This window comes from Lissotriton vulgaris, chromosome 4_1, assembly GCF_964263255.1.
Source record: "Lissotriton vulgaris chromosome 4_1, aLisVul1.2, whole genome shotgun sequence".
In the NCBI taxonomy this organism is placed as follows: Eukaryota; Metazoa; Chordata; class Amphibia; order Caudata; family Salamandridae; genus Lissotriton; species Lissotriton vulgaris.
The window spans coordinates 894,146,504-894,173,385 of NC_141691.1; the positions used below are offsets into that span (position 1 = coordinate 894,146,504).

Here is a 26,882-nt window from a genome sequence, read left to right on the forward strand (position 1 = left end):
TTTTGACTGGTATTTCTTTATTTAAAATGCTTGATTGGGTTGTGTTGTTTGGTTTCACAGATCTTAATAACATTAAATTATAGGTTTACAAAAACTCTACATACATGTACCTTGGCACCATATTTATCTTCAAGGTACATAGGAGTAGAGTTAGGAATAGTAAATCTATACTTACCTATGTATACTTACCTTCACAGGGCCTCATTTATAAAAAGAGTTGAATTGCTATGTAAATAGCAATGCAACACTTTTCATAGTGCCATCCTTGAACACCATGGATGTGTCGTATTTACTGTACGGCTCTCCATGTCGCAAGGATTTACAGACACGTCAGTATTCCTGATATATTTGTATGCACAAAATTGGCACATTGCTGGAGTGTGTCTGAAAACAGGAGCAACTCCAGCAATGTGTCCTTTCACATGGGGCAAGCCCCATGTGAAAGGGCCTGCATCAGTCTTACGGCTGCTGTGAGGCAGGCATAATGATTTGACGCAGTGGCATCCTAGAAGTGGCGTAGTGAAATCTGATATATTTTACTGTGCCACTTCTACAACCCTTTTTTGCCGGGGAACGCCTAGCCTGCATACATTATACCTGACACAGGTATAATGTAGCGCTGGGGTTTACAAATTGATGCGTCTGCTTAGATGCGTCACTTTGTAAATATGTTGCAGTGTGGTGCATATTTTACGCTGCCGGTGCGTCACAAAAAGTAACGCGCCGGCAGCACAAGGGTCTCATAAATCAGCTCCTATATTATGGCAGGGCAATATTTTGTCATTCGATAATGTGGCATACGTCCAGTTCACCTTTGTGTGGTCCAGAGTTTTTGCCTTAGTATGTGGTGAGACTGCAACAAATCTCAGTTCAAATAATGATCACTGATTACTTTACAACTAGTATGCTCAACCACTTCTATAGGCTTTTTAAATCACAATTAACAATGGTGAGATTTAGTTCTGAAACAGAATCACTGTGAATGGGCTTTGTTACAAGCTGCGTGTTAAAACACAAACAGAAGCTTATGATAGCCCTGCTCCCACTTTTTCCAACCATGGTGGTGAAGATACCGTTGCATACTGTTAACAAAACACACAAACCAAAGGCACACACAATGCATTGCTAACAAATATTTATTTGTAACACTTTTACCGCCACGGGGATGAAGCATTTTTCACTTTCATACAGAAATACGGCAAAAATACATTGACCAATATGGCCTGTCCCAATGTATATTTCACGTAGTGAATATAATAAAGAAACCTTACAAAAAAATATATAAATATTGAACTTTAAAAATAATAGGTGCATAAAAAAATCCAATGACGCAGAAAGTAACAAAATTGTTGAGGAGAAAATATTTGTGCTACAGGTAGAGAATTTGTTTAGCCTTTCGTAGCCAACATTTCAGCCATCGCCTTCTTCATTCACTTCCTGCCAGTGCTCCATGAAAATGACTAAACCAAGGAGAAGAGATAAGGCCGACCAGGTTCAGTGTTACAGGTTGCTGTGCTATTAACTCCAAGGTCAAGGCGAGCGTTGTTGACAAGCACAGATACAGTTGATGGAAAAGAAGCATTTTTGTGTTAGTGCACTGTGTGAGGTAGATTCATACAGTTATCGTGAAATGTATCCTTATATGCACTAAAATGGGAGATTTCTTCCAAAGAAATTTCCGGCGCACTCTATCCACAACAAGAACTTGTGTGCTCGTCACTACTTTCTCCAGTGTAATCTAGCTTGTTTTTTTTCTGGCTTAAGCCTTATTTTTTCCCGGTTTTCTGTTGAGATGCTCCAGACCCGGAATGTTCTTTGCTGCCTTTCCTACCGAGATGTGCCATAGGCTTGCAGTAGACTGTCAGCAGTTAATATCTCCATGTTCTCTACTTCCGGTCCACAGTTTGAGCCACTCTGGCTTCCACGGATGCAGGACTTTACAAAAGACGCTCTCCAACAGCTCCAAAAGGGTTTGGAATTGGACCCCAAGCGTCTTTGTCCAAACACAGCCTTCTCCATAAAAAGAACCACCATACTGTGTAAGTCCTGCTGCTGCCTGGATAGCAATGTGTTACAATGGCCGAAGAGTCACTCCCAACTAAGAGGTTTTCTTTAGCCGCTCCCAAATACCTAGTTTCCTGTGTGTTTGCCTATGCTTCGTTGATTCCATCTCTCGCAGGCTGGCTTTTGACTTTGCAATGCGAAACGCCATTTTGATGGTATTTTCAATAGCTTCATACCTGCAAAAAATACGAAAACATTAATGTTGTCATCTGTAACTGTTGTACAACAGCAGAGCTATTAGAGCCATTTTTACACCTCAACTGAGTGGATAGTGAGAGAAATAACATGGAAAAGACATCAAAATACATTAAGGTATGGAGAATTAGCCAACATGAAATCAACAATGCTTTTAAATTTGCATGTAATTTCTGTTGTCTCAAATATCACTAGACAAATAAATACCACTGAAAGTTATGAAATATTTCCCCATTTGAACCTTATTACTGTTTGGATTCCCTTATATTAATCACTCCGTTATCTGGTAGATAGGGGCGTAGCTCTGTGGCGGGGGAGGGGGGGTTGCGGTGTTACACATGCCCAAATAAATATACCCAACCAAAATATATAATTAATTGTTGCTTATTAACAGGAACATTCAGTAATACACCTCAAGAATGTGTACAATCAGGACCTGATTCACAAAGGTAAACATACACTTTGCATAAGTTTAAATGTTGTTGTTATTCACAAACTACGATTTAATAGTAAGTTCATGACTGTGGAGACTTTGCAGTTGGGGCAGAGAACTCCGCACATAAAAAGATAGGACAGGCCTATCTTTTTATGTGCGGAGTTCTCTGCCCCGACTGTGGAGTCTCCTTAGTCATCAACCTACTATTAACTTGTAGTTTGCGAATACCAAAAATATAAAAGTTAACACAAAAGCGTACGTTTACCTTTGTGAATCAGGCCGTCAGTGTATACCTTTAGTACTCTCCTGACCAAACCATTGCACGTTCTCTACCTTCGCCTCACAGAAACATGAACGACAGTCACATATTATCATCCGATACTTGATGGATCTGCTGACTCTATCAGAGAATTCAGTGGGAAGCTTATGGTTCCCTTTCATTGGTCAGAATCCACCAGTACAGAGGATGTTGAAACACTGACTTGAGCCCAGGGATACTGGAAGATTTGCATTTCTAACTTACGATACCCTTGGGGAACAGGTAGAGTAACCAGTGAAATGACTGAGTCTGGAACGGCTCCTCGCATGCTCTCTGGTGACACAATGACTACAGGCATGTCCAAAAACGCTCAAACTCTCCTGGAAATTCAATATTTCTTAGGCGCGTACACATAGACATGCAGGGGAACACCTATATTCTTTGGAGAATACTGGTTCTCTAAGAAACACGCAATCCCTACGTATTGCATAAACTATCTGGAAAACACACGGAGGCAAATTTACTAAGACTTTGCTCTGGGGCAAATTATCACAAAGCGATGCAAAGCAAGGAAAAAAACCTTGGAAAGGGGATCTTCTCTTGGCTCGAATAGTGTTTTGAGGTGCTTTATGTCACTTTTCATTAGGGAGGCATTACATAGATGTAAAAAAAGGGAGGACCTTTGCAAACACCATAGTTTTTTTACTCAAAGTCTGATCTACTACAATTGTCAGACCAGGCTTTTGTCAAACAATTAAGCCTCCTTGCAGCAGGTTCTAACTTGCAGAAATGTTTTTATTTCTCCAAACATTTCACACATTACATGTGTGCTGCACTGTACAACATATATCCAGTGTTTGGAATGTTTTTGCCTTTTCAGGATTGTGCACTGGAAATGCACTCGTGCACTACGAGTACATTCATAAACATCACACTCACACCTCTACACCATGGAGCAAAAGTTGTGCATCATACTCTGCAGCCTGCTTGCGCCCCAGGGAAAGGGGTGACAGCAGCAGACACTTTCTAATGATTTTGGCTCTGAGCTGCTTTCTTCTCCTTGAGGAATGCAGTGGAGCAACCTTGGCTGTTCTGTTGCGTCAAAAATGAAAAAAAATCTGCCCTTCAGATTCTCTGCAGGCCACATACTACACAGGGAACACAAATTCTCTGAGGAAAACATTTTCCTGTGTTGATATGGTCTCAGAGTTATCAGCGCCAAGATGCCTGTTAGGTGGTAGTGCGCTCTAGAAATTGTATAAATAAATAAATAAATAAATTAATTAATAAACATGTGCAGGCTCTCGACAACAATAATGCCCTCTGACGAATATATAAGCTCTGCGGAATACTCATACGGCCAACACACAGTCACGCTGGGAAGCCACACTCTTTAGGCATCATGCAATTTCTAAGTGGGCACAGAATCTAGAGGACAAAGACTCCGTATGGGAAACAAGTGGACTTCCTTGGGCACACAAACTATCTGAGGATCACGTTTACTACCTGAGGCACACACTCAGTCATTACGGAACACACACTCACCAAAGAACATACACTCTCTAGGGAGTTAAGAGTCTTCGAAACACTCACTCTTCATGGAAAGCACAGACTCTTGGGAACACACTCTCTGATGAATAAAGAATGTCTATGGAACTCTCTTTCTGGAGAACAGATACTATCTAGGGTGAATAAAGGCATTGGGTGTGACACACATCCACACTGAAGGACAAACAGACTCTGGGGAGCATATACACTTTATAGCAATGTTTGCCAAACTGTGGGTTGTGACCCGCTGGTAGGTGTGGGTCCGATTTTTGGTGGGTCACAAAACGTTCAAGCACTAAATCACGATGCCTTTAAATTGTACATTCATCTCCTCGCATTTGCTGCGCTTCAAAAACAGAGGTCAAATGTCAGGCTATGTCTTCTGACAAATTCCTGCGTTTTCTTAACATGGGGATTGGTGTTCAGAAACTCCTTTCACTTTGCAGTCAAAGAAAGAAAAGTAAAGTGAATGATGTGACAATCTTGCTGGGGTAGGGAAAGTGCGAAAGTAAAGGTTGTAAGATGTAATTTTTTTGTAACACATTCAGCAGTTGGGAAAGCAAAAATTAAGCAAATTTTTGGGCAATTCTTAAATATGATGGAAGCAAAGATTTTAATAGTATCAAAACAAATCAGGGCACTGCTTTGGTGATGCACAAATTATATGTATTTACTGAAACCCGATTTCCACACATTCCCATTTGTGTGCAGAATAGTTTTATCAGTAAAACGGTATGTCTGTGTGAATGTAGCGGCCATTTCAATGTAAAATGCGCTGTTGGAAAATGACAGTGCGCTACCACAAGATGCTTTAGTTACATTAAAGACTCGCCTGCCTGTTGTCCATTAAAGCTAGGTGGGTAGCAAAAGTGTGTTCTTCTAAAAATTGCGTAATGGTTCTAAAATGTTTGGGAAGCACTGCTTTATAGAAAACATATACTATATGAGAAACATGTAGAAACTGTACACTGGACATTCCCAATTGAATGTGAATCCTTTGGGGAACAAATCCTCTCTAGAGGACCCATGCAGTCTGTGACAATCAAGCACGCGCTGAGAAACCGACAAGCCAGCCGCAAACCGTGCAGGTAAGAGCGGTAGGGCCGGGTAGGGGGATTCCGTCAAACGATGACGAGGGAAAATTCATTATTTATTTAAGGTTCCCTCACCATCGTCCGTCAAAATCCCCCCCACCCAACCTGGCTCCACCGCTCTTACCTGAACGGGCCGCAGCTGACTCAGACTCTGTCGGACACAAACATTCTCTGGAGAACACGTTTTCTCAAGAACCATCTGTGCAGTGCTTAATTTGAGCCGGTGCATTTCGATGCTGAGCACTGACACTTAATTGGTTTCAGGTGCTCGGCACCTAATTGTCAACACCATACTTAGAACAGTCCACCACATGGTGGCGCTGCTCATGTGATTTATAGATCAGCAGTATAACAGTTTTTAGGAAAACCATATACATTTAAAAATTGGTAATAACTGCTTCCCCAGCCATTCCTTTAGCTTTAGGGACCTGGAATAATCTGAACTGTTGCATTTACATGCGAGAGAGATGGTTAGTAGTTGTTTTGCAGCAATGGCAAGGGCGATGTGTGGAGCAAACTGCAGTGGCCTCGTGGTCAGAGCCCTGGCGCTTCATTTTTTTTACAAATTAAGCACTTCATCTGTGTGAGGAGACCTATCTTATGGATGACTCGGGTGCCATCTGTACACATTCACAAGTGTTTACTGCCTCATAGACAGCACAGGTGTTCTGCAATGAACGTTTTTTTCCATTAAAAAATCTAAATGTTCTAAAGCTGCTTATTTCAAAGGTAGTGCTTTTGACAAGCGGGTGAAGGCATCTGCACACATACCCACCTTCGCATTTTCTTGGTGTGCTCTGACAGCCTCTGTACACACTCCAGCCCGTTCCCAACGCACCCGTCCTCTTTGTTAACTTGGGGCACGCCTTTCTCCAGAACAGATTGAGCCCTGCACAAAAACAAACAGAAAGGCATTTGTTTAAATACACCGCTAGGCCACGAAGGAACACCTTTCCACAATAAGCACGGTTCGGATAAGGGGAGTGATATAACTGTCTTCGACACGGTCTGTTTGCGTGTGCCCCAGATAAAGGAGGTAAAGTCTGTACACACCTGAGCTCCGCTGTGGTTTGGCAGAAGTCCCAGCACTTCTTGTCCTTCCCACTCGTGCACTGGCATCTGCTTTTGGGTCCAAATGGGTTCTTGTCCTTCAAAGAACGTCTGGATCGGGCGTTTCCTAGCCCGTAGGGTACTGTGTGCCTGAAATCACCAAGAAGCGCCATTTTGTTATTCTGAAGCCAGACATACAAACTGACATTGTCACGTGACATGAGCGTGTGTGCAAAGTATGCTTCAAAACACGTTAGCCTGTACCCAATGACTGACCAACAAATCAATGACGTCATGTGCACGTCACATAGTTATAGAGCTTCACAGTGCTGGACAAACTGTTGCTACTATAATAACCCACCTCAGGTATTCGTTTTATCCATTGAAAAAAAAATCAAAACGGAACCATCCCAAGTGAAATCCAAATCTGTCAATTGTGCAGGTCATGCAGATATCTGAAGTAGGAACATACACCAAATGCTATTTGTTCTTCTTCATACGTGCTCATTATGCTTATTTAATAGACGCACACAATGCTGTGACTGCCTTGAGAATCAGTGTGCCACTGGGAACTGTTCCCTGATCAGGGCAATGGAGTAATCTATGAAAGACTTGGAATGTTGCTGATTAACACTGATTTCATCCTTTTTCATAGCATTGCCCATGAGTTGCAATGTTGCTGTATATAACTGATTTTAACCTTGTACTTTTATGACCATGCCCATGGGTCCTTGTCTATAGTATTACAAACATGTTTAGAGTTATTTTTAATGTTTTCTTTGAATTTCTGGTGTAAAAATGCACACATGTTCAACCCTCTACTGGGAAAGACCTCACACACTTGACTACAGGTCTACTCAGAAGGTTGCATTACTGAATAAATGGTATTGTTTGTTTCCCACAATTCACGTACTGCCCAAGGGCACCAGTCCGAAGGCACCGCTATGGGGAAATGACTATCTACGATATAAACGTATTTTGCTACAGTCAGAGCCACTTGGTGCGTTCTGCTGCAACTGCATGTATGACATAAGTATTAAGAAGTATTAGGAAGTTGTAAATGTGTTTATTTTTTGTTTTGTCATTCTTGATGCACTACTATAGCCGTAGGTTTGATGCACACTAAACAGTGGTGTACTGAAACTTGAGGGCCTGCAAAGTAAATGGAGGTGGCCCCCCACGCTCTGGACCCAGTCAGGAGCTCTCAGCCACCACCAATGCACAGTGCCGGAGGGGGCCCCCCTGAAGGTCGGAGCCGCCCACACACTACGGAGGCTGCAGTGGCAAATGTTACACCACTGACGCAGAACCAAGAAGTCACCTTGTATAATTGTGGGCAAATCTGCCATAAAGCAGAGCTAATGATCCTTTTACACCTGACATGAACAAGAAAACAATTTTTGCTTAGGTAGAATTTGACATGCATCAAATATTTGTTTATTACAGAGGGCCTGCTCATATATGCTTTCTTTGAATCATTATTCTTTGTTTTTAAGCCTGGTTTGATGGAGCAGCTGTCTGTTGACATATTGTCAACAGTTCTTTCATATGTAGATAGATTGGACGTTGCTTCACACAGAGCAGTATAGCTCTCTCACCTCATACTATCAGCTGTTGTGGTGTATCACTCCACCTCCTAAGGGGTATTTGTACTGTAAATCGTATGGGACTATTTTACATCTCATAAGTACACTGAATCATCACACATTCAATTATTTATCTCACAGATGCATTGTATAGAGGATGCAATTATGTTATTTTTTTCACTGCATCTGTCTTGTCTTTGATGTTTTAGTCAGGACACAAAATGCAATCCATATCTATTGGTTTTGACAATGTTTATTATTATATGCTATATGCTGACTCGACCTTATGGAATTGTAGCACTCCAAATAACAGGTGCTAATGGCAAGAAAGCAACTGGACTGTTTTTTTTAGAACGTTGAGTAGCTGGGAAACAGCCTTTACAATGAGGTTTTTACCACGTTGTACCTTTACCACGCATTTTTTACCACACATGTTTTTAGAACGCATATACGTTTAATACATATGCCTTTACCACACATTTAAGATAAATTCAGGGATGTGGGGGGGGGGGGTCTCTCCCCACAAATACAGTGTTTATATATATATAAATATATATATATATATAAACAATGCGTGGTAAAGGCATACGTTGTAAAAGCATATGCGTTCTACAAAATGCGGGGTAAAAAATGCGTGCTAAAGGTATGCAGAGTATTTCCCTGCGTTTTTCTGTCATACAACCTGAGTAGCCTGTCCTGAGCCTGATGCATGACGGAGGTTGCAAAAACGCATAACTCACTCTGCTAGCTTACTGGGTTTTATTAATGTATTTATTGGGCTGGTGGTGCGCTGTGTGTACGCACAAATTACCCTTTAGAGTAGATTTGAATAATCACTTATTGTTATCTGTTCCAAGAATACCATTATTAAAGGTATGGCAAGATACCATGGCCTGCTTCCGGCAACATTGCACACAGCAGGGGTCAACCCGGCATAGTCTGTACTTGCAGAATTTGACTGGTGGTGCCAAACGGTAGTACCGGAGGCACGCGAGCTCACTGACTAATCACCAACACGGGTTGCTGCTTGCCCACAGACACGTGCAGTGTTCAACTAAAAGAAATCAAAACCATTGAACTCTGAAAGCACATGTCTTGAAGGAATCAAAACAAGGTCAATATTTGCCACATTTTAACTGGCTTTGTTAAAATCTGAATAATTCCACGGGAGGTATTCTTAGAGACATGAAGCCACAAAAGAGCTCAACCAAACCAAATATGTTTCTCATATTTTAATATACGCACCTGTCTGTCCAGGTGTGTTGCGAGGGAAGAAACGCCAGGTTAGACATGCCTGTCTGCATTAGTCATGTCTTTATCAATCATTTGTGTGAGTGTGAGTTTGAAGTCCAGATAAGTACTTGTAAATAAACACGATCTTTGGGCCTATTTTAACACTTCGGTGTTTAACCCTAGCTGTTACTTAAATATTTACAGGTTTTGCTGGATTTTTTTTCCTCTGATATCTGGCACTTGTCCAATTGTGTGTTTATATTGTTCCACCTTAACGACCATGAAGGCAGTTGCATGTAACCGGATTTAAAAATGCTGATGTCATGCATCTGGAATTCACCGGTTGCAAATGTAAAACAAGTACATCTATCTAGACCATAGTGTGACTTCGGCTGTGGGCTACTTTCAACAAGCATTTGCAATGCAATAGGTCTAGCGTTTGCGAGAGTTTAAGCTATTGGCAATGTAAATGATAATCACTTTTATTTATGTGTTTTGATAATTAAAACATAAATAAAAGGCATTATCATTTACAATGCCAGTAGCTCAAACTCTTGTAAATGCGAGACCTCAGCCGCCATTGTCCAGGGCTGCTTGTAAAGTCAAAGCGAGCATGGCGTGCTAATGTTGCAAATAAACATGTGTGCCTGCAGTAGGTGAACCGCATTAAAGAATAGAGTTCTTTCAGACTAAATAAGACGTACAGTGTAACAACCGAAGTGAAAGGGCCAGTCCTCATGGGAGGTTACAAATGAAGACAAGGCGGTACTAAGGAGGGACTAACAAGCCTAATAATGAATCAGATGCCAGCATTTACGAAGGACAATGACACAAGCCAATGACAAATATGGGAGGAGAGTAGGCGGGGCTTCAAGTACATACTCCACTACAGCATGCCTCACAGCAGTGCATGCGCTGCCCAGGCTCAACCTAAAAAGCGCCTTTTTCATTCCTGTGTTTTACTATTTCACATTAACAAGTAGGATATGCGTAAATCAGGAGTAAGACACAGTCAGCATAAAACTTTTGGTGCATTGGGCCCTTTCTGTATATATTGGGGGTAAGACTTTCCCTTAAGCTACAATTCCAAGGTATTTGACCGGAAACTATAGGACACGTTTACTAAAAGAAAATCACATAGTGCAGCAACCAAAGTTACTCGCTGTGTTGCACTACAGCGGGGTTCTCCAAAGTCGGTCCTGAAGGGCCGGGTCCATGCCAACTTTTTAGCATATCCCCATTTAGATAAATAGAGTTATCTTAAAAATCTGGAATGGATCTGGCCCTCCAGGATTGATATTGAAGAACCCTGCCCTAGAGGGAGAGAGAGTTGCAAATACAGATCTACTATGATATGGCACTCTTGTTCTTTTCCCCAGCGCTCAGACTCTTTTAGGCTTCCTAGCACTATGTACACATCTTTGCATCATAGTGCAAAAGTAAGTGAAATATGATGAGCATATGCCTGGTACTGGAAGGGCACGCTTCCAGTACAATATGCAATACGTAGACATACTTTAAAACTTTTCCCACAATGTATACGTGCTGTACAATGCAACACAGATGCAAAATGAGAACAATAGCGAGATATAAAAACATTTCTCCTTTTTAGCACCTGCTATTGATGATGTGTTATTTTCTGATGGAAAGCCCTGTCTACGAAAGATACTAGATAGGGCTTAGCATCAAAAAACCTTAGTAGTAGCATGGGCATACTTGTGAACTACTCATCGGACACTCCCTTAACGAAAAATAACACAAAGTAGCACAAAGCGCTATTTATGTTTCTTTTACAGCTACTTTCGAGTGCAAAAAAAGTTTGTGATTGAAAGTAAATACTTTATCAACACTTTGGGCAACTTTGTGTCACTTTTTGTGACTTTGCACCAGCAGAAAGTGTTGAGAAATCTTCCACGAGCTCTACATACCAAAGACACATTTGTGTTTATCTGTTCACAGCAAACACTCTTGGCACTCATTGCAAGGAAAAAGTGATATGAAGCTCACATGTGAAGGACCAAGCTGAAATAAGGGTACATTAAGCAGCCCTGTCTGCAGATTCCTTTTGAAACCGAAATTGCAGCTGCAAAATGGAGCTTAATTTAACATAGACTTCTCATGGCGGCTTCATATCAACCATGTAGTTGAACTCTCTGAGGGTTTGTGTTTCTGTGTGCTTTTAACTGAGCAAAAATAGCTGCAAACATGTGCAACTCTCTACTTAAATGTTTACTTCACTTACTTGAAAACTCATAATGCAACTCTAGATTCAAGCAGGGTAAGATTGCCTGGGGTGAAATAGTACAGAATGTTCACAGCTCTTTCGTGAGTGATTTACCTGGTGAAAATGTGTGCATTTGCTGGCATGTGAGTTCCTAACTGTGACTTTGGTGTGTGCCTTGATGCAGAGGTGGCCTTTAGACAGACAGTGTCTTGAGCAAAACCCAATCTAGCGCCTTCTCCCACCCACTGTCGGGTGTCTTGGAGAATGGGAAGTGTAGGGTGAAGGTGAGGGGGGAATAAAAGAAAGGAAGGCATGAGATGAAAAACAGACAAAATGTGGATGCGGCTGCCAGTGTTTAACACACTTTTTCTTTGCAGCTAAGTCAGAGGGAGAGTGCTGGAGTCAGTCCTGCCCCCCTCCTCCCCTGAAGACGGCTGCCCTGGGTGTGGGCCCAGTTTGCACATGCTAAATGCAGACCACACCTTAATGCTTCAAGGGTGAATGTCCTTAAGTACTGATGGCGTCCATAGGGTGTGAATCTGAACAGCCTATATTTACTCTGAACTGCCTAAGGAAAGAAAACAGAACACTAACCACTGTAAACCACCAGCAGGCTAGGCAGTACACTTATACTGAAGGCATCCTATTTGCTTTTTCAAAAAGTTTGAGGTGGCCGCAGCATTGTCATTACGTTTCAAAGTTGTCAACCTAGGTTGGCGCTATAGGTGACATGATCCACCCAAATCTGCATTAATATCCATCTTCTGGTATATTTGGAAGTTAATTTTATTCTAATGTAGCATTCTGGCTCTCACATTTCATCTGACAGGGGTCAATTGGAGCCTTAAAGCTTATTACCCAAACAGCACATTCACATGCTCGTCTTACTGGAAAAGCGTCAACTCCTAGATTGCGAGGGCTCTAATTACAAGCCCTCCTCTGCATCCGTGACCTTTAAATGTACGTAACGTGACTACGCACAGACTCTGCACCCGTGACCTTTAATTGTACGTAACGTGACTACGCACTACGTCGAGACGCAGGAGGTCGGAATGCCCTCTGAGGCATTCAGCGTCAGGTTCACTAGGACACCAGGGAGTGAGCGCCTCGTCTCAGGCATGCAGCCGGGCCCGGCTCTCTGGCACCGACTCACAGCTTCTTACATCATGAGCGGCATTTACAGCGAGCATGGAAAGCCTCTGCCTTCAAAGCATTTTGCCCAATTAACTCGTTTGCTGGATGGCGGTGGGGGATTATGTAATTCAGTTGCTTCCAACCAGACGCATTTTCAAAGATTATGATATTGTTCTCTAAGAAGCGGTATGCAGCTTGAAATAACAGCGGGATCCCAGTGCTTCCTAATGTTTAAGTTATGCCGCATCCAACTGATGTAGAATGTGTCACTGCGAGGGAGCCAATCCCAATTGTTTGGAAATGGTTCAAATGTGCCCCATCCCATGATGTAAATATGGGCCCCATCCGATTGGCATGTATATTTAATTGTGCATGCCAATAGTGTGCATCTTGATGTTTAAATTAGGGGCCAGTTCCGTTGTTTTATAATTAAGGCTAGTAATAATGTGTATGTTTTTCTATTACACTTCATATATAGCATGTTGCTGTGTATGTTTGCTGCTTTTTAAACGTTGCTTCCTTGTACATGTTAAAATATGGACAGTACCCTAATGTTGGTTATGATTTAAAACATCCTATTCTTGAGTTAGGCCTACTTAGTTGTGGGTGCCTTCCTAGTGTGTCTTTATCTATAAATCATGGTCTAAACCAGTGTTTCAGAATGTTCTACTTAGGTGCCCTCTCATGGTTTCGAAATGGTTCATTCATCACAGAGCCGGAATACCGTACCTCAATCACTAGCCCTTTCCATCACTATGCAGTTTTGTTTAGACAATATTGTTTAATTAAATGTCACTGAACTAATTACTATCTCATGTATTGAACATGCATATAAAATAAATAATATTTTTCTTTTGAATCTATTTAAGAGTTTATATCCTATTTTTGTATTACTTTTGTTAAGTGTTTTACATGTCCAACTTTTTTTTTATATATATATAGCTCGAACCCGACCCGGAAGTATCAGAGCGTTTTACATGAGCACCAGTTGTGTTACAGTTAGACAAACACATTCATTTTGTTTGGCACGGGGAGATAACCTGATTTGCCCAGAATCACAGAATGTTGAGCATCCCTGCGGTGATCGAACCTGGTTCCTCAGCTTCGAGGTCGCCCGCTCTAGGCTCGGCTCGTGATTTGGCTCTAATGGCCAACCTAGACTCAAGGATTGGTTCTCTCAATGGAATTAGTTGCTTTCCACCTTTCTTTGCTTTTGGTCCCCATCAACCATTAGAAATTCAGAAATGTGAATTATCGCTCACTGGTTGTTACACGCCTCGGATTTCACAGCTCCACCCGCGGACCACTCCCAATAGCAGAGTAAATAACACACCTCGGAATTGTCATGCGTTCCCTTAATGCGATGGGTTGGTGTTTCCCTGCCCTTCCACGTATTCTCGAGATCTCTGCATACTTACTCGGGGGTGTTGATCCAGATGATGTCCAGGTGGCAGAAGTACACGCACTCTTTGTCCATCAGCGTCGAGCAGGAGCAGCGCTTGACCCTGCGAGGCCGCCAGGGGATGCCTGGAGGACGGGCGGGCTCGGGCGACTGGGGTGCAGAACCAGCTGTGAGCTGCAGGGGGAGCCCGGCACCTGCAGACACTGTGGGAAAAGAGGGAGAAAGAAACCTTGAATAAAACAGGTGTCCCTTAAGAACAAAACGCAGCGAGCTCAATCCGGCTGGGCTGAGGGCCGCCCATGCCCGCCGGTGCAACAGCTTCGTCAGTAAAACCCTCCCATTAGCTTGCCAACTCTGTTTTTGCAATTAAGACGGAAATATGGGTTATTTCCCTCCAAGGCCTCTGTTATCAGTTTATTGACTATAAAACATAATGTGAATAATATAAACCTATTACATAAATGCATCATTAACATAATATGCCAAATATATTGATTTGCAGCCAGGGCACAAGAACTTCGAGCTACGGCTTGGCCCTTTTTGCATTCAGAGGGTGAACTGTTTGCACGTGGACTCTCAGAGAGGCCAGAGATATGATGCCCGAGGCGGGCACAGTGTGTTCCTCGACACGGGACAGATAACGAACCTAGCTAGGCAAGTAAAGGCAGCCTTTTACAGTTCAACAAGGACGAATTGTCAAAATACTCTAGAACTGAAGAGAATGCCACGATTTGCATATTTTTATTTTAGGGTGAGGCATTTTATGAAAGAGAAAGCAAGCAAAATACATAACATCAATTTGTGCTAAAAAAAAATCCTTCCACCTTCGGGGAGGACTATTTGGGCACACTGTACTAGTCTGGGAAGGGGGTAAACAGAGTATAGAGAGAAGGACTTTGCATGCTGCTAATAACGCAGATTTCTCCGAGCGGCCGGGTCTCGCAATTCATCAGGTGTCCCTTCCTTTCATCCGGAAGAAAGGTCGGGGTGGCCCCCAGCGGGTAGGTCACGGGGGCTTCCGGCGGGGTCCCTTTGAGAGCTGGGCCGCGCTGACAGCAGGATGGATGGGCAGGCGCGGTGTCTTTGTGCCGCCTGTCTGCGCCCCGCTGCTGCCGGCTCCAGGAGCAGAGCCCGGTGCCTGTCACTGGCCGGGTGAAGATTCGCGGATACACGGCCACCCTCCAACCGTAGAGGCAAATCACACGGCGACTCTCCGAAAATTGTTCGTCACGTTTCCAGCACAATCTTCAGAGTTGAGCAATACACCTTACACAAATCCTTTACCACATTAGCTCACAGCACCTCTGGAGCGGTGAGTTAATGTTTTCGGTTTAAGCTTTGGTGATTCAAAATACCATTGCTCAGCAAAGATTCTGCTGGAAACCTGACGATCAATTTTCGGATAGACACCCACCGTGATTTGCTTCTGCCCTCTACTATTGGAGTCGCGTATCAGCGAATCTTCACCATTGACTGATGTATACACTAACCAACACCTCACGCCTGTAGCTCGTCACACTTATAAACTACGCGCGTGTAGTTGTACACATTACCTCAAAACACAACGTTTTAGCTGACAGCACTAACAGCATCAAACCTTTAGGTGTACGCACTGACTCCAGTTGTCAGTAACTCATGACCACGGCGCACCACTGCTTGTAGACAAAGGGGACACTTTAGCGCTGAATCCACTCGTACCTCTAAACGTTTTAAAAGCGGGTCTGCACCCCTTACTCTACAGCAGATGTTGTCAATATCACATCTCTTCTACAACCGTGAGTGTGTGTGATACACAGTTGTAGAGATGTGAGCGACAGCGTGTGTATGGTGAATCTATATGACAACACACACACGGCACATGCCGATAAGCATACTTAATATACCATGATTTACAGGCGTGTAAAACCACTATTATATACCACAATAGTTCATTAGCCCGAGTCGTTCGGGTTTTCAAAGTGCATTATGATCACTTTAATCACTGAAATCAAGAACGCGTTCTCTTTCAATGTAAAATATTAAAAAGAAAAGAGAAACCCTGCATGTTTGTACAGACAGGTGTGCCAAGTCATTAGCAGTTCTCCCAATGGCTGAAAAAAATGTAGCTACCAGAACCAACAAACTGCCGAGCGAAGGAGGCGAAATGTGGAAGCAGGAAAGGAAGGCTGAACGCGCCAAATCTGAGGCACTTGAGAGCTCAGTTATCGATTTCGAGGCGCCTTATTGTAGGCGCTGGACGCGTGAAAGATGAGGCGTCACAGCGGTCGAACAGCCCACGTGGAGCGCGCTCACGTCTCCACACTGTCCTCGGACGCACTGGTTCAATACAGCAGTCATATTGGCGTGAGGCCGGCACCGGAAAATCCAATGTGCATCATTAAGTGAGATAATTGTAACAAACAAAAAAGAGCCACAATGCACTCATCCGCCATATATTCCCTTCCACTGGTTTTCTTCACACCCAGGCAACTTTTGGAATCGGGAGAAAGAAACGCACGTTATGTCAAATGCGAGTGTACAGAGTGAAACAAAATGCAAGACCCTCAGAAATACATCAATATTAAAGAAACTTAAAGCAGAAAAGTCACCTACCTGTATCCAATAGCCCGTGACAAATCACCAGCAGTAAGGAAACGATAGAGTGCATATCCATATTAAAAATCACGCAGGTGGTCTTGCAAAAGAAGAAAACAAACCACAAAAAAATGGCAAAACTAAAATGCAGAACTGTCAAGTGCGGTTCCCGCGAAAGAGTCTCTAGTCTGTGTGCGCAGGTACTGGAGGCTGATGATGAGTTCCGAGCCGGGGATCCTGTGAGGACGAGGTCCTGGTGCTCCGTGCCAGCCACAAGTGTGCGCCTGTGTGGGCTTGTGCTCCTTATATATTGAAACCTCACAGACCGTCGTCGGCAGCTCGTTGCTGGCTCTCTCTCTATCTTCAGACAATGCTATTGTGTTATTAGTCACTCGGCGACAACGTGCTGACCGTGATAAGCCTGCTTTGCAAAGGAAACTGCTGCAAACTTCAGAGAGGGAGTCGCCGTCTGGCAAACCGGGGGCAGGGCTACCGGTGAAAAGAAGAGCTACTGCAGGAGGCAGGGTATGCTGTGAGAGGACGGCCGCCAGAGGGCGCCGGAAACGGCTCTCTCCGCACAGCACATCGCCAGACCAGAGGCACTGCTGTCATCTGTCCAAAATGAAAGAAAACGCGCAGACAAAGTAAACACACAGCCAGGGCTCACAGCAATAGAAACGACAGTTACATGGATATACATACAGATATGAACATGCACAGTACACACAAATACAGGGCAAAGCCGCACAATCGCTGCAAGCACACACACAAAGAAAATATGCACACTTAAAAAAAACCAATATAAAAACAATATGCACACCGAGCAAACACAAACATAGCAAATATACACAACACCTTTCGATACAAAGCAGACAAGCAAACAGAAAATCTATATGACATGAGTTTGTATTTGTATAGAACGCTTCTGTCATAGCTCTGGCCTCGTAGCGCTATGGGCTTTCTGGTAAGTGGATGTTCTTGGATGTGTTGATTTTTTTGCAGACTAGACCATCGCTTGAAGGAGCAGCCTTGTATTTTACTGTACACCTGCCACCTCATTACCACGTTTTTCGCATTGTCTGTCCCGTATCCATGTCTTCTGACGTTGTGTTAGTAATTTGTATAGTGCTTTTCGGGATCCTTATGTCGCCTCAAAGCACATCAGAATTGGGCAAGATCAGGATGAAGGGGCTGGAGGGAGAAGGATAGATGAATGAGGGATGAGCATTGTGGATATAGCATTAGGCCCAATGCAAAGGGAACGCCTAGAAAATGAAGACACCTGCACTTTGAACCAACGCCCTGATGGCGCCAAGCAAGCGAAGCAGGTGCCCTCTCTCTCTCTCCCTCCCTCCATCCCTCCCTCCCTTCCTCCCTCCCTCCCTCCGTCCCTCCCTCCCTCCCTTCCTTCCTTCCTTCCTTCCTTCCTTCCTTCCTTCCTTCCTTCCTTCCTTCCTTCCTTCCTTCCTTCCTTCCTTCCTTCCTTCCTTCCTTCCTTCCTTCCTTCCTTCCTTCCTTCCCTCCCTCCCTCCCTCCCTCCCTCCCTCCCTCCCTCCCTTCCTTCCTTCCTTCCTTCCTTCCTTCCTTCCTTCCTTCCTTCCTTCCTTCCTTCCTTCCTTCCTTCCTTCCTCCCTCCCTCCCTCCCTCCCTCCCTCCCTCCCTCCCTCCCTCCCTCCCTTCCCTCCCTTCCTCCCTCCCTCCCATCCATTAATCTTTCCGCTCATCCTTTAACAACTCATCCATCTACCCAAACATTCATCCACCCACCTATCCAACCTTCCTATCACCCTCCTACCATCCTTTCACCCTTCCTTCCATTTAATGTTGCTTCTTTCTTCCCCTTTCTATCTACCCATCTTTCGTTCTTCCTTGCTCCTGTTTGCCCTCCTGCTGAGGCTTTGATTCCTTTATATTTTTATTTATGAGAGGTTGTCTGCTGAGTTGTAGACAGAAGAGGGCCACAAAGAACCCCACCCCAGTTGTAGCTACTACAGCGGGGGCTTCACAATGCCCCTGAACCCAAGAACCTAAAGTCTCAACAGACAGATCGGACTTCCAATTTAAGCCACCTAGGGATCTGGATGTAAAGTTAGACAGTGTGATTGAAAGCAGTATAGCAAGGAATGTGACAGAGAGTGAGGGGAATGACTGCATTTTCTATTGTCACTTCTTTACAAACAGGACCGGACTGGCCGTAGTGGGCACCAGGTGTTTCCCCGGTGGGCCAGAAGAGTGGGGGCTGTTTTTGTTGCTGGGGTCCGGTTTTGCGGCAGTGCTGCATAATCGACCCCTTAGAACAAAAGCGCAGCAGCGTTCCGTCAGACCCCCACAACCCCCTGGAGGCTAGTCGGATGTAATTGTCAAGGCCGGTTTGCGATCCCAGTCCGGCCTTGTTTACATATAAAGGTTACAGATCTTGCAGTAATGTTAGAGAGGGTTTGATGTTGCTACATCAACCGCCAATAACATCACCAGCACTCCCTCGTGACAGTAAGTTTTACATTTATTTTACTGCAACCTTGAAACCTGGAACATGCTACATTGACGCTATTAAGCACTTGTTTATTTATTTAATTATTTATTCTTCCTTTTTGCAAATGAAACTCTTTTCTTATAGTTGTATTTTTAAGTATATCAAATGTAGATTTTCCTAGTAATTTATGACGGAAAGTCTCAATTTTATTAAAGACATGGAGGGGAGTATTATGCTTTCTTATTTTGCTTTAATTCAAATAGCCAAGATAAGCACTAAAACTACAGTCCCCAGAGGGCCAAGCAAAACAACTGGCTAATGGGAACGCAATAAATCAGAACATCATAACCAATCAGGCTGTAGCCACATGTATAACGTCATAACTAAATGTGAACAGTCCTCTTTTCGCTAGCGAGCAGCTCAGATAGAGTCAATAAATAGTGGAATAATCAATAAAACAATACAAAACGCTAAAGTCTAGGATCAAATCTCATGACCAACATCCAACCAGGATAGTCGAACAGCAGAATCACAGTGGAGGAAGTCAAGCCGGAAGAAGAGGCGTCACGAAGAGGTGACGAACACTCTTGCAGATTATTAGTCCCATCACGAAGATGCAGGAGGCAACGCTGGAGTCGCTGTAGGGAGGGAGAAACACAGAGTAGAAGGGTTGAGGCTGGATAACACTCACCTCTGTGTCTTTAATAAAAATTAAGACTTTCCGTTATAAATTACTAGGAAAATCTACATTTTATGGCAAGACCGGAGGCTCATATTATGCTTGCTCAAAGTATATCAATAACCAAAGAAATAGCAGAAACAAGTGGCTTGCAATAAAACATGCGAAAAACATTATCACTAAACCAATCCACAGATCTCAGAATGTCCTCCAAACCGGAGCCTGCCCAAAAAGCTTTGGAAGCCATGGCTCTCCTGGTGGAACAGGCCCCAAAATGGAGACGTCAATGCCCGCAAGGGACATGACCCACCAAACCCAACGGGCCAGGGTAGCAGAGGAAACAGGAAGATGGGGTCTGCGAAAAGAAATGAGAAGTTGGGACTGAGAGGACGTTCTGAGATCAGGGGTTCTTTGTTCGTAAACCTTGAGGCATTGACCTACACATGGTTTAGGACAGGAAGGGAAATGAGGGTAAAACCCAGAATTCAAATTTGTTTTAGTACGTTTATGAACTTGAAACAAAACATCAGTCAGAGAAAACTGGCGAGAAGAAATATCCAATGCCTTAACGTCTGAAACACGTTCAATGGAAACAAGACAAAGTAACATGGTAAGTTTGGCAGAGAGCATTTTCAGAGAAAGAGCAGAGTTGTCAGGCCAATCAGAAAATAACTTAAGGACCAAATTAACATCCCATAATTCAGAATACTTAGCCTACGGAGGTTTGGAAAAACATACTCCTCATAGAAGGCGACAAATGAGCGGATGAACTCCAACAGGCTTGCCATCAATAGGACAGTGATTGAGGGAAATGGCTGATCTATATAATATTGACCGTTCTACAGGACTTACCTGCACTGGCTTCAGAAGCTAAGAAGTTGACCACAAGATTTAGAGGGGCTGAAAAGGGATCGATAAGTCTTTCCAGACACCTGCTTGACAATAAAGACCATGTGAACTTGTAGGCTTTGGAGGTGCCCGGGGCCGAGGCTTTACTGATAAAGAGAGAAGCTTTTTGCGAAATGAAGAGGCCAGGAGGGACAGACTGGAGGACAGAAGCAAGGATTTGTCCAGGACGAGATTGTGAGGAAGGCCTAAGGGGTTCAGGAGCAGATAGTTGCAGACAGGGAGAAGAACCGGAAAGTCTACCGCCATCTCTAGAAGAGACGGGAACCAAATCTGTGATTGTCAAAAAGGAACTACTATGATCAGGGAGGTCGATTGGCAGCGAATTTGAGAAAGAACATGATCATGAGAAAAGGAGGAAAGGCATAATTGAGCTGAAGGGACCAGTCCTGGAAAAACACATCCATCGCTAAAGCCAGAGGGTCCGGCCTCCAACTGAAGAAACAAGGCAATTGGGCATTGTGGTGAGAAGCAAAAAGATCGATATGAAAAGGGCCCCATTTTTGAGAAAGAGATCGGAAAACCGATAGAAGAAGCTTCCAGTCGCTGGACTCTCGAAGGTAGCAAGAATGCCAATCTGCTATGGAGTAGAGATCTCCAGGAAGATACTCTGCTTTGAGCAATAGTTTGTTTGAAAGGCAATACTCAAAGACTCTTTGCTAGCTCTGCTACAGGTTTGAACTTGGTGCCACCTAGATGGTTTATGTAGCAGACCGCAGAAACATTGTCCATGCGAAGGAGAATGGAACAGCGTACCTTGTTTTTCATGAGGCTTTGGATTGCAAAGGAGCCTGCCAGCATCTCTAAACAATTGATGTGCAATTTTGACTCCTCGCAAGATCATGTACCGCCAGTTGATGTTGGACCACAACGGGCGCCCCAACCCGATAGGCTTGCATCGAATTCTAATACAAGATCTGGGGCCGAAGCGAAGATAGTTTGCCCGTTCCAAGCATCTAAATGGTCTATCCACCATTGGAGCTCGACGCAAGACTCTTGATCTAAAGCAATGACTCCGGAATAAGCCAGACCTTAGCGGAGGTGCCGAATCTTTAGACATTGAAGGGCGCGATAATGAAGAGGCCCAGGAAAGATAGCCTGGATGGAAGCAGAGAGAAGGCCGACAATCCCCGCAAGAGATCTAAGGGAGATCAGAGAGGTTTGAAGGATGTGAGAAATCTCTGACTTTATGGTTGAGACCTTCAACTGTGGGAGCAGAAGAGATGCTGTGGACGAGTCCACCAGAAAACCCAGAAACTCGATACTCTGAGAAGGAATGAGCAGAGACTTTTCGATATTGAGAAGGAAACCCAGATCCAGAAGGAGAGATCGAGTGGTGTTCAAGTCTGACAAGAGATTCTGCTTGTCGAGTTCATGAGCAGAATGTCGTCTAGGTAAAAGATCAGTCTGATCCAGAGGGACCGTAGGTAAGACACTACTGGTTTCATGATTTTCGTAAAGCACCATGGTGCTGACGAAAGGTCGAATGGAAGGGAGCAAAACGGTAGGTGACGCCTAACCATTGGAATTGAAGGAATTTGGTGTGAGAAGCGTGAATAGGAATGGTAAGATAAGCATCTTGCAAGTCTAACCTGTCTATCCAGTCGTTTGGGCGAAGAGTGTCTTGTAAATGAATGATAGTTTCCATTTTGAAGTGTTGATACACCACAAATTGATTGAACCAGTTTAGGTTTATAACAGGACGCATTATCTTGCTTTTCTTTCGTACAAGGAAAATGGAACGGAGAAACCCTGACAGATCTAGAGGGGCGACTAGAATGGCCTGTTTTTGGAGAAGATTTTGGATCTCCACGGCAATGAGGTAAGACATGTCTGCCGAAAAAACTAGAGGAGGAGGCAAAGTAGTTTGAGAAGGTGGCACGTAGAAGTCTATAAGATAACCTTGGACGGAGTTTAGAACCTAGGGATCTACGGTGAAAGTGCGCTATTTTTGAACAAAGCGTTTCAAATCACCCCCCCACTGGGGGAAGACCTACCTTGTTGGTTGCTGTTTTGTCGGAAATTTTTCTGTTTACGACCTCGCTGGAGGTAGAACAGTGGTTTGTACTCCTGGTAGCTTGTATTGAAGGAGCCTCTGGAGCCTTGATTTGGATAGGAGTGGCCTGAAGAGCGACTTCTGCCCCTGCCGGCCCTCCCAAAAACCAGAGGGGAAAATACTTTTTAGGTCGAGGACCGAAAGGCTGTGCTTGCGCAGTCTCCGGTCGGAGATTTAATATTTTTTAGTACGGGGCTTGAACCCGCCTCTCTCCTCCATCTCTCCTCCATTGGCTGGCTTCCTAAATGGAGGCCAGCCATTGAACGAGAGGGGCGTCACTCAAGGCCTGTCTCTTTCGGATTCGGGGGCGTGTTTTTGGCGTTCTTTCCACCTGTGACGTCATCCGTCACTCAGAAACGCCAAAAACACGCTCCCGAATCCGAAATTTTCGCATGCTTGAGGCCGCCATTTTGCTGCTTGGTAAAACCAGGAGAGCAGCGTCGAGGACATGAGGTAACTATCCCTTGTTTAATAGACTGTTGAGCCTTATCCAAAGAGGCGAAGGTAGTGACAAATTTACTGAGGTCCTTGACCAAGGAATCCCCAAACAAAAGTCCATCTGCCTTCATGCCGGGATCTAGAGGAGCCAGATTAGCCAGCTTTGGATCAAGTTTGATAAGAAGCCCTTTAAAGCGTTCGTGAGTGATAGCCGCGTTGGCGTTGCCTAAAAGACAGAAGGCTCGCTGGACCCACAAAGAAATGTCCTCAGCATTCAAATCATGACCCTCGAAGCGAGCAGCTTCTGCTAGGTCAAAAATGCGAGCCAAAGGGCCCACTATATCCAAAAGCTTGTCCTGGCAGGTTGACCAAGCTTTATCTACCCCTTAGTGTTGGTCTTTGCCAAATTTTGAGAAAAAGGTAAGGAGAGGTTGGTCGATGGAAGGAACCACTGTAATGTTGGAAGGTAAAGAAGGTTTGGGACATTCGGATTTTAACTTAAATCGGGCTCACTTGTTGAAGGGAAGCCAAAGTGTGGCTGAAATATAATCACCAACATGCGAAGCTGGGAACCACTCCGTAGAGTTGGGATGACGGTTAGTGGAAGGATCAAACATGGGAACTCCATCAGATTCCAAAACCGGAGTAAATGCAACGGAGTTGGATTTGAGTTTCTTAGAAAGGGGGAAGGAGGGTCTGAGATGTAAAAAAACTCAAAACAGAAGGCTTCACATCACAGTACTTCTGTTTAATTAAAATAAAAAGTAATAGAGACATGCCGTCACCATGCTCACTTACAGTTGACAGTTTTGTTTATTTAAATTGTAATATATGTGTGTACATATCTATGTAAAAGGCGGCATATGAATGGGTATATTTTGTAAATAGGACTTTCTTTGGCTGAAACGGTCTCTTACATTTGTCAACGGTATATGAATGCGACAAGATGATCATTACGCTTCTTTTTTGTAACATAGCGTAGATCGATATATTGTATATCCATGGATATCTTGAAAATAAAATGGCTGCCTTATCTGGGCTTCCTTTACAAAAAACGTCAAAACAAATTGTCATCTGCGTCACCCATAGCATCGTCTGTGTCCATAATTGTGGAAATCACCAATTTTTTAGGCACCTCAACATGTTTAGCTTTTGATTTCTTTTTTTTTTCCATCAGAAGAAGATGACAACCTCTCCTTAGAAGGAGGCCTGGGAGGAACAGAATCCTCATTCTGGTGCGAGGGAGCCTCGCTAATCAAGCGTGACGCATTTTTGGAGAGGGTACCAATTTTCTCATTCTGCTACACCCCACAGACTGGGTCTAAGCTTTAGACAACATACTGAGCATAGAGATTTCCATGCCTTTGGAAAAGGGTTTCATTGATGCTTCAACAGCATTCCTCACAGAAGTATTATTAAATGCACTTAAATTACTTTTAAAGGCTTTGCCTTCTTCATTATGCAGTTCGGACCCTGAAGAACTGTCAAGTTCCATTATTGAAGAAATGAGTAACCAAAGTAGAGCAAGGGTTAACCTGAGGGACCTGGAGGAGCCGGAGGCTGAATTTGGAAAGAAACTAGCACAGGACACTCCCATAAAAGGAGGAGTTAATGAGGGAAGAGAAACCAGGCTCAGAGAGGTCACCGAGAGAGAAGCGCCATCAGAATGGAGACGCACGCTCTGAGGGAAAGGGAACGGTAGGCAACCTTCGAGCGATGCGTTAAACACAAAAGTAAACGCATAAGCGAAAGAGACAGCAGAAGGCACCTTGAATGGGGAGCGCCGTCGGAATACTGTTGCGCGCTATGAGGGCAAAAGGACAGTAGAGGAACTCCTCGCAGTAGGCTCAAATATCGCCGCACGCGAGTGAGGGAAACAGCTGAGAGCTAAGAAGCGCAAGATAAAAATAAATAAATAACTTGGTCAGTACATAGGCATTCAATAACAGGAACAGTAAATAACAATTGGTAACATTGAAATAAGTATATAAATGCATAAACAGCAGAGCAACAAAAAGAAGGCCCTTATCTGACTGCGAGCAGCAAGAAAAGAGGACTGTTTGCAGTCAGTTATGACGTTATACACGTGGCTACAGCCTGATTGGTTCTGATGTTCTGATTTATTGCATTCCCATTGGACAGTTGTTTTGCTTGGCCCTCTTGGAACTGTCGTTTTAGAGCTTATCTTGGCTGCTATTTGAATTAAAGCAAGATAAGAAAGCATAATATGAGCCTCCGGTCTTGCCATAAAATTACTTTGTTCTAAATGTTATATACTAACCTACCTCCACCTTTAAACACATTTATTTGATCTAAAATATTTAAAATTAACAACCTATTTGAAAATATTATATTTCTAAATAGTGGATTTCGGGGGAGCAACTCCACTTCTTTTTATAATGAAATGTTAAGCTTATTTAATTTGTTTTTTTATTTATTGTTTGGCCCTCACCCTTGCTTAATCTACTTTGTCTGTCTATCTATCTATCTATCTATCTATCTATCTATCTATCTATCTATCTATCTATCTATCTATCTATCTATCTATCTATCTATCTATCTATCTATCTATCGCAAGAGATATTGCCATCTGACGATAGCCAGTAGGTAGTTATACTTAGGAACAACTTTTCCCAGAGATGAAGCTTTTTCGTTTTGCTACTAACTTTGGCACAATTTGACAAATCTTCACAAATGTTTCCCCCCACATTTATGTACTTTGCCTAGTTCTGCATGGAAAGTTTCAGGGTGGTTCATCAAGTGGGGGTTGAGAAAAAGTGGGGTTCCAATTTGTTTTCCCCCATGCATTGTCTATGATTCAGACCTTGACTGAGGTCAACAAATACAAGTACATAATATGAGGTAATTGGATGTAAACTTTTAGGGTTGCTTTAAAACTAATTATAGGCATAGTAGATTAAAATTGACAAATACAAGTACATGCGTTTATGATTATTAGGTATCCACACTTTACATTTTTTTTAAGAAACTCATAAAAAACTTAAATAAGTTATAACAAACAAATTAATTAGGGGTAGACTCGCCAGCGTAATTAAATCTTGAGTTAAAATAACATATCTAAAATGTATCTGGTTTATAGAAACGTTGACAAGCCTCTCCCCAAGTCTGATTTGGACAAACAAAAACTAAGTGGAAAAGCTCCGCTACACAAATCATAGATACCTGTAGAATGTTCAAGGTAGTTCCATGTAGAAGAGTAAACTTTTAAAGTAAGAATTCCTAATCGCAGAAGAAAAATACAGTGCCTTACTCTATGTTCTAGCTGAAACTGTAGACACTGCTGGGAAGATTCATATACACATTTTACAGCACATTTTTAAAGTACTTTAATTGAGTCTAGTGCTCCTTATCTAGTGCAAAGCTTTTTCTCAGTGTCGTATGTTTTAAAAAAAGCTTCAAATGCATTGGAGACCAAGCCTGCAAAAGTGCAACGGTGCATTGGGATACCTCGAGGGCAATTTTGAGATTCCTATTAAAATTGTGCAGTGCTGAATCTTCTCTAAAAGTCTC

The 26,882-nt window shown here is 43.3% G+C and overlaps 1 protein-coding gene across 1 annotated transcript; it reads right to left on the reverse strand.

The window, feature by feature from the left end:
- Positions 1 to 1,120: 1,120 nt before the first annotated feature.
- Positions 1,121 to 17,239, reverse strand: EDN1 (endothelin 1). Its single transcript, XM_086966877.1, has 5 exons — positions 16,818 to 17,239; positions 14,242 to 14,428; positions 6,650 to 6,796; positions 6,372 to 6,485; positions 1,121 to 2,240 (listed from the first exon to the last, which is right to left on the reverse strand). Exons 1-5 carry the CDS (start codon positions 16,876 to 16,878, stop codon positions 2,099 to 2,101), a joined length of 651 nt encoding a protein of 216 aa, XP_086823003.1. The 5' UTR covers positions 16,879 to 17,239; the 3' UTR covers positions 1,121 to 2,098.
- Between the last annotated feature and the right edge of the window lie 9,643 nt (positions 17,240 to 26,882).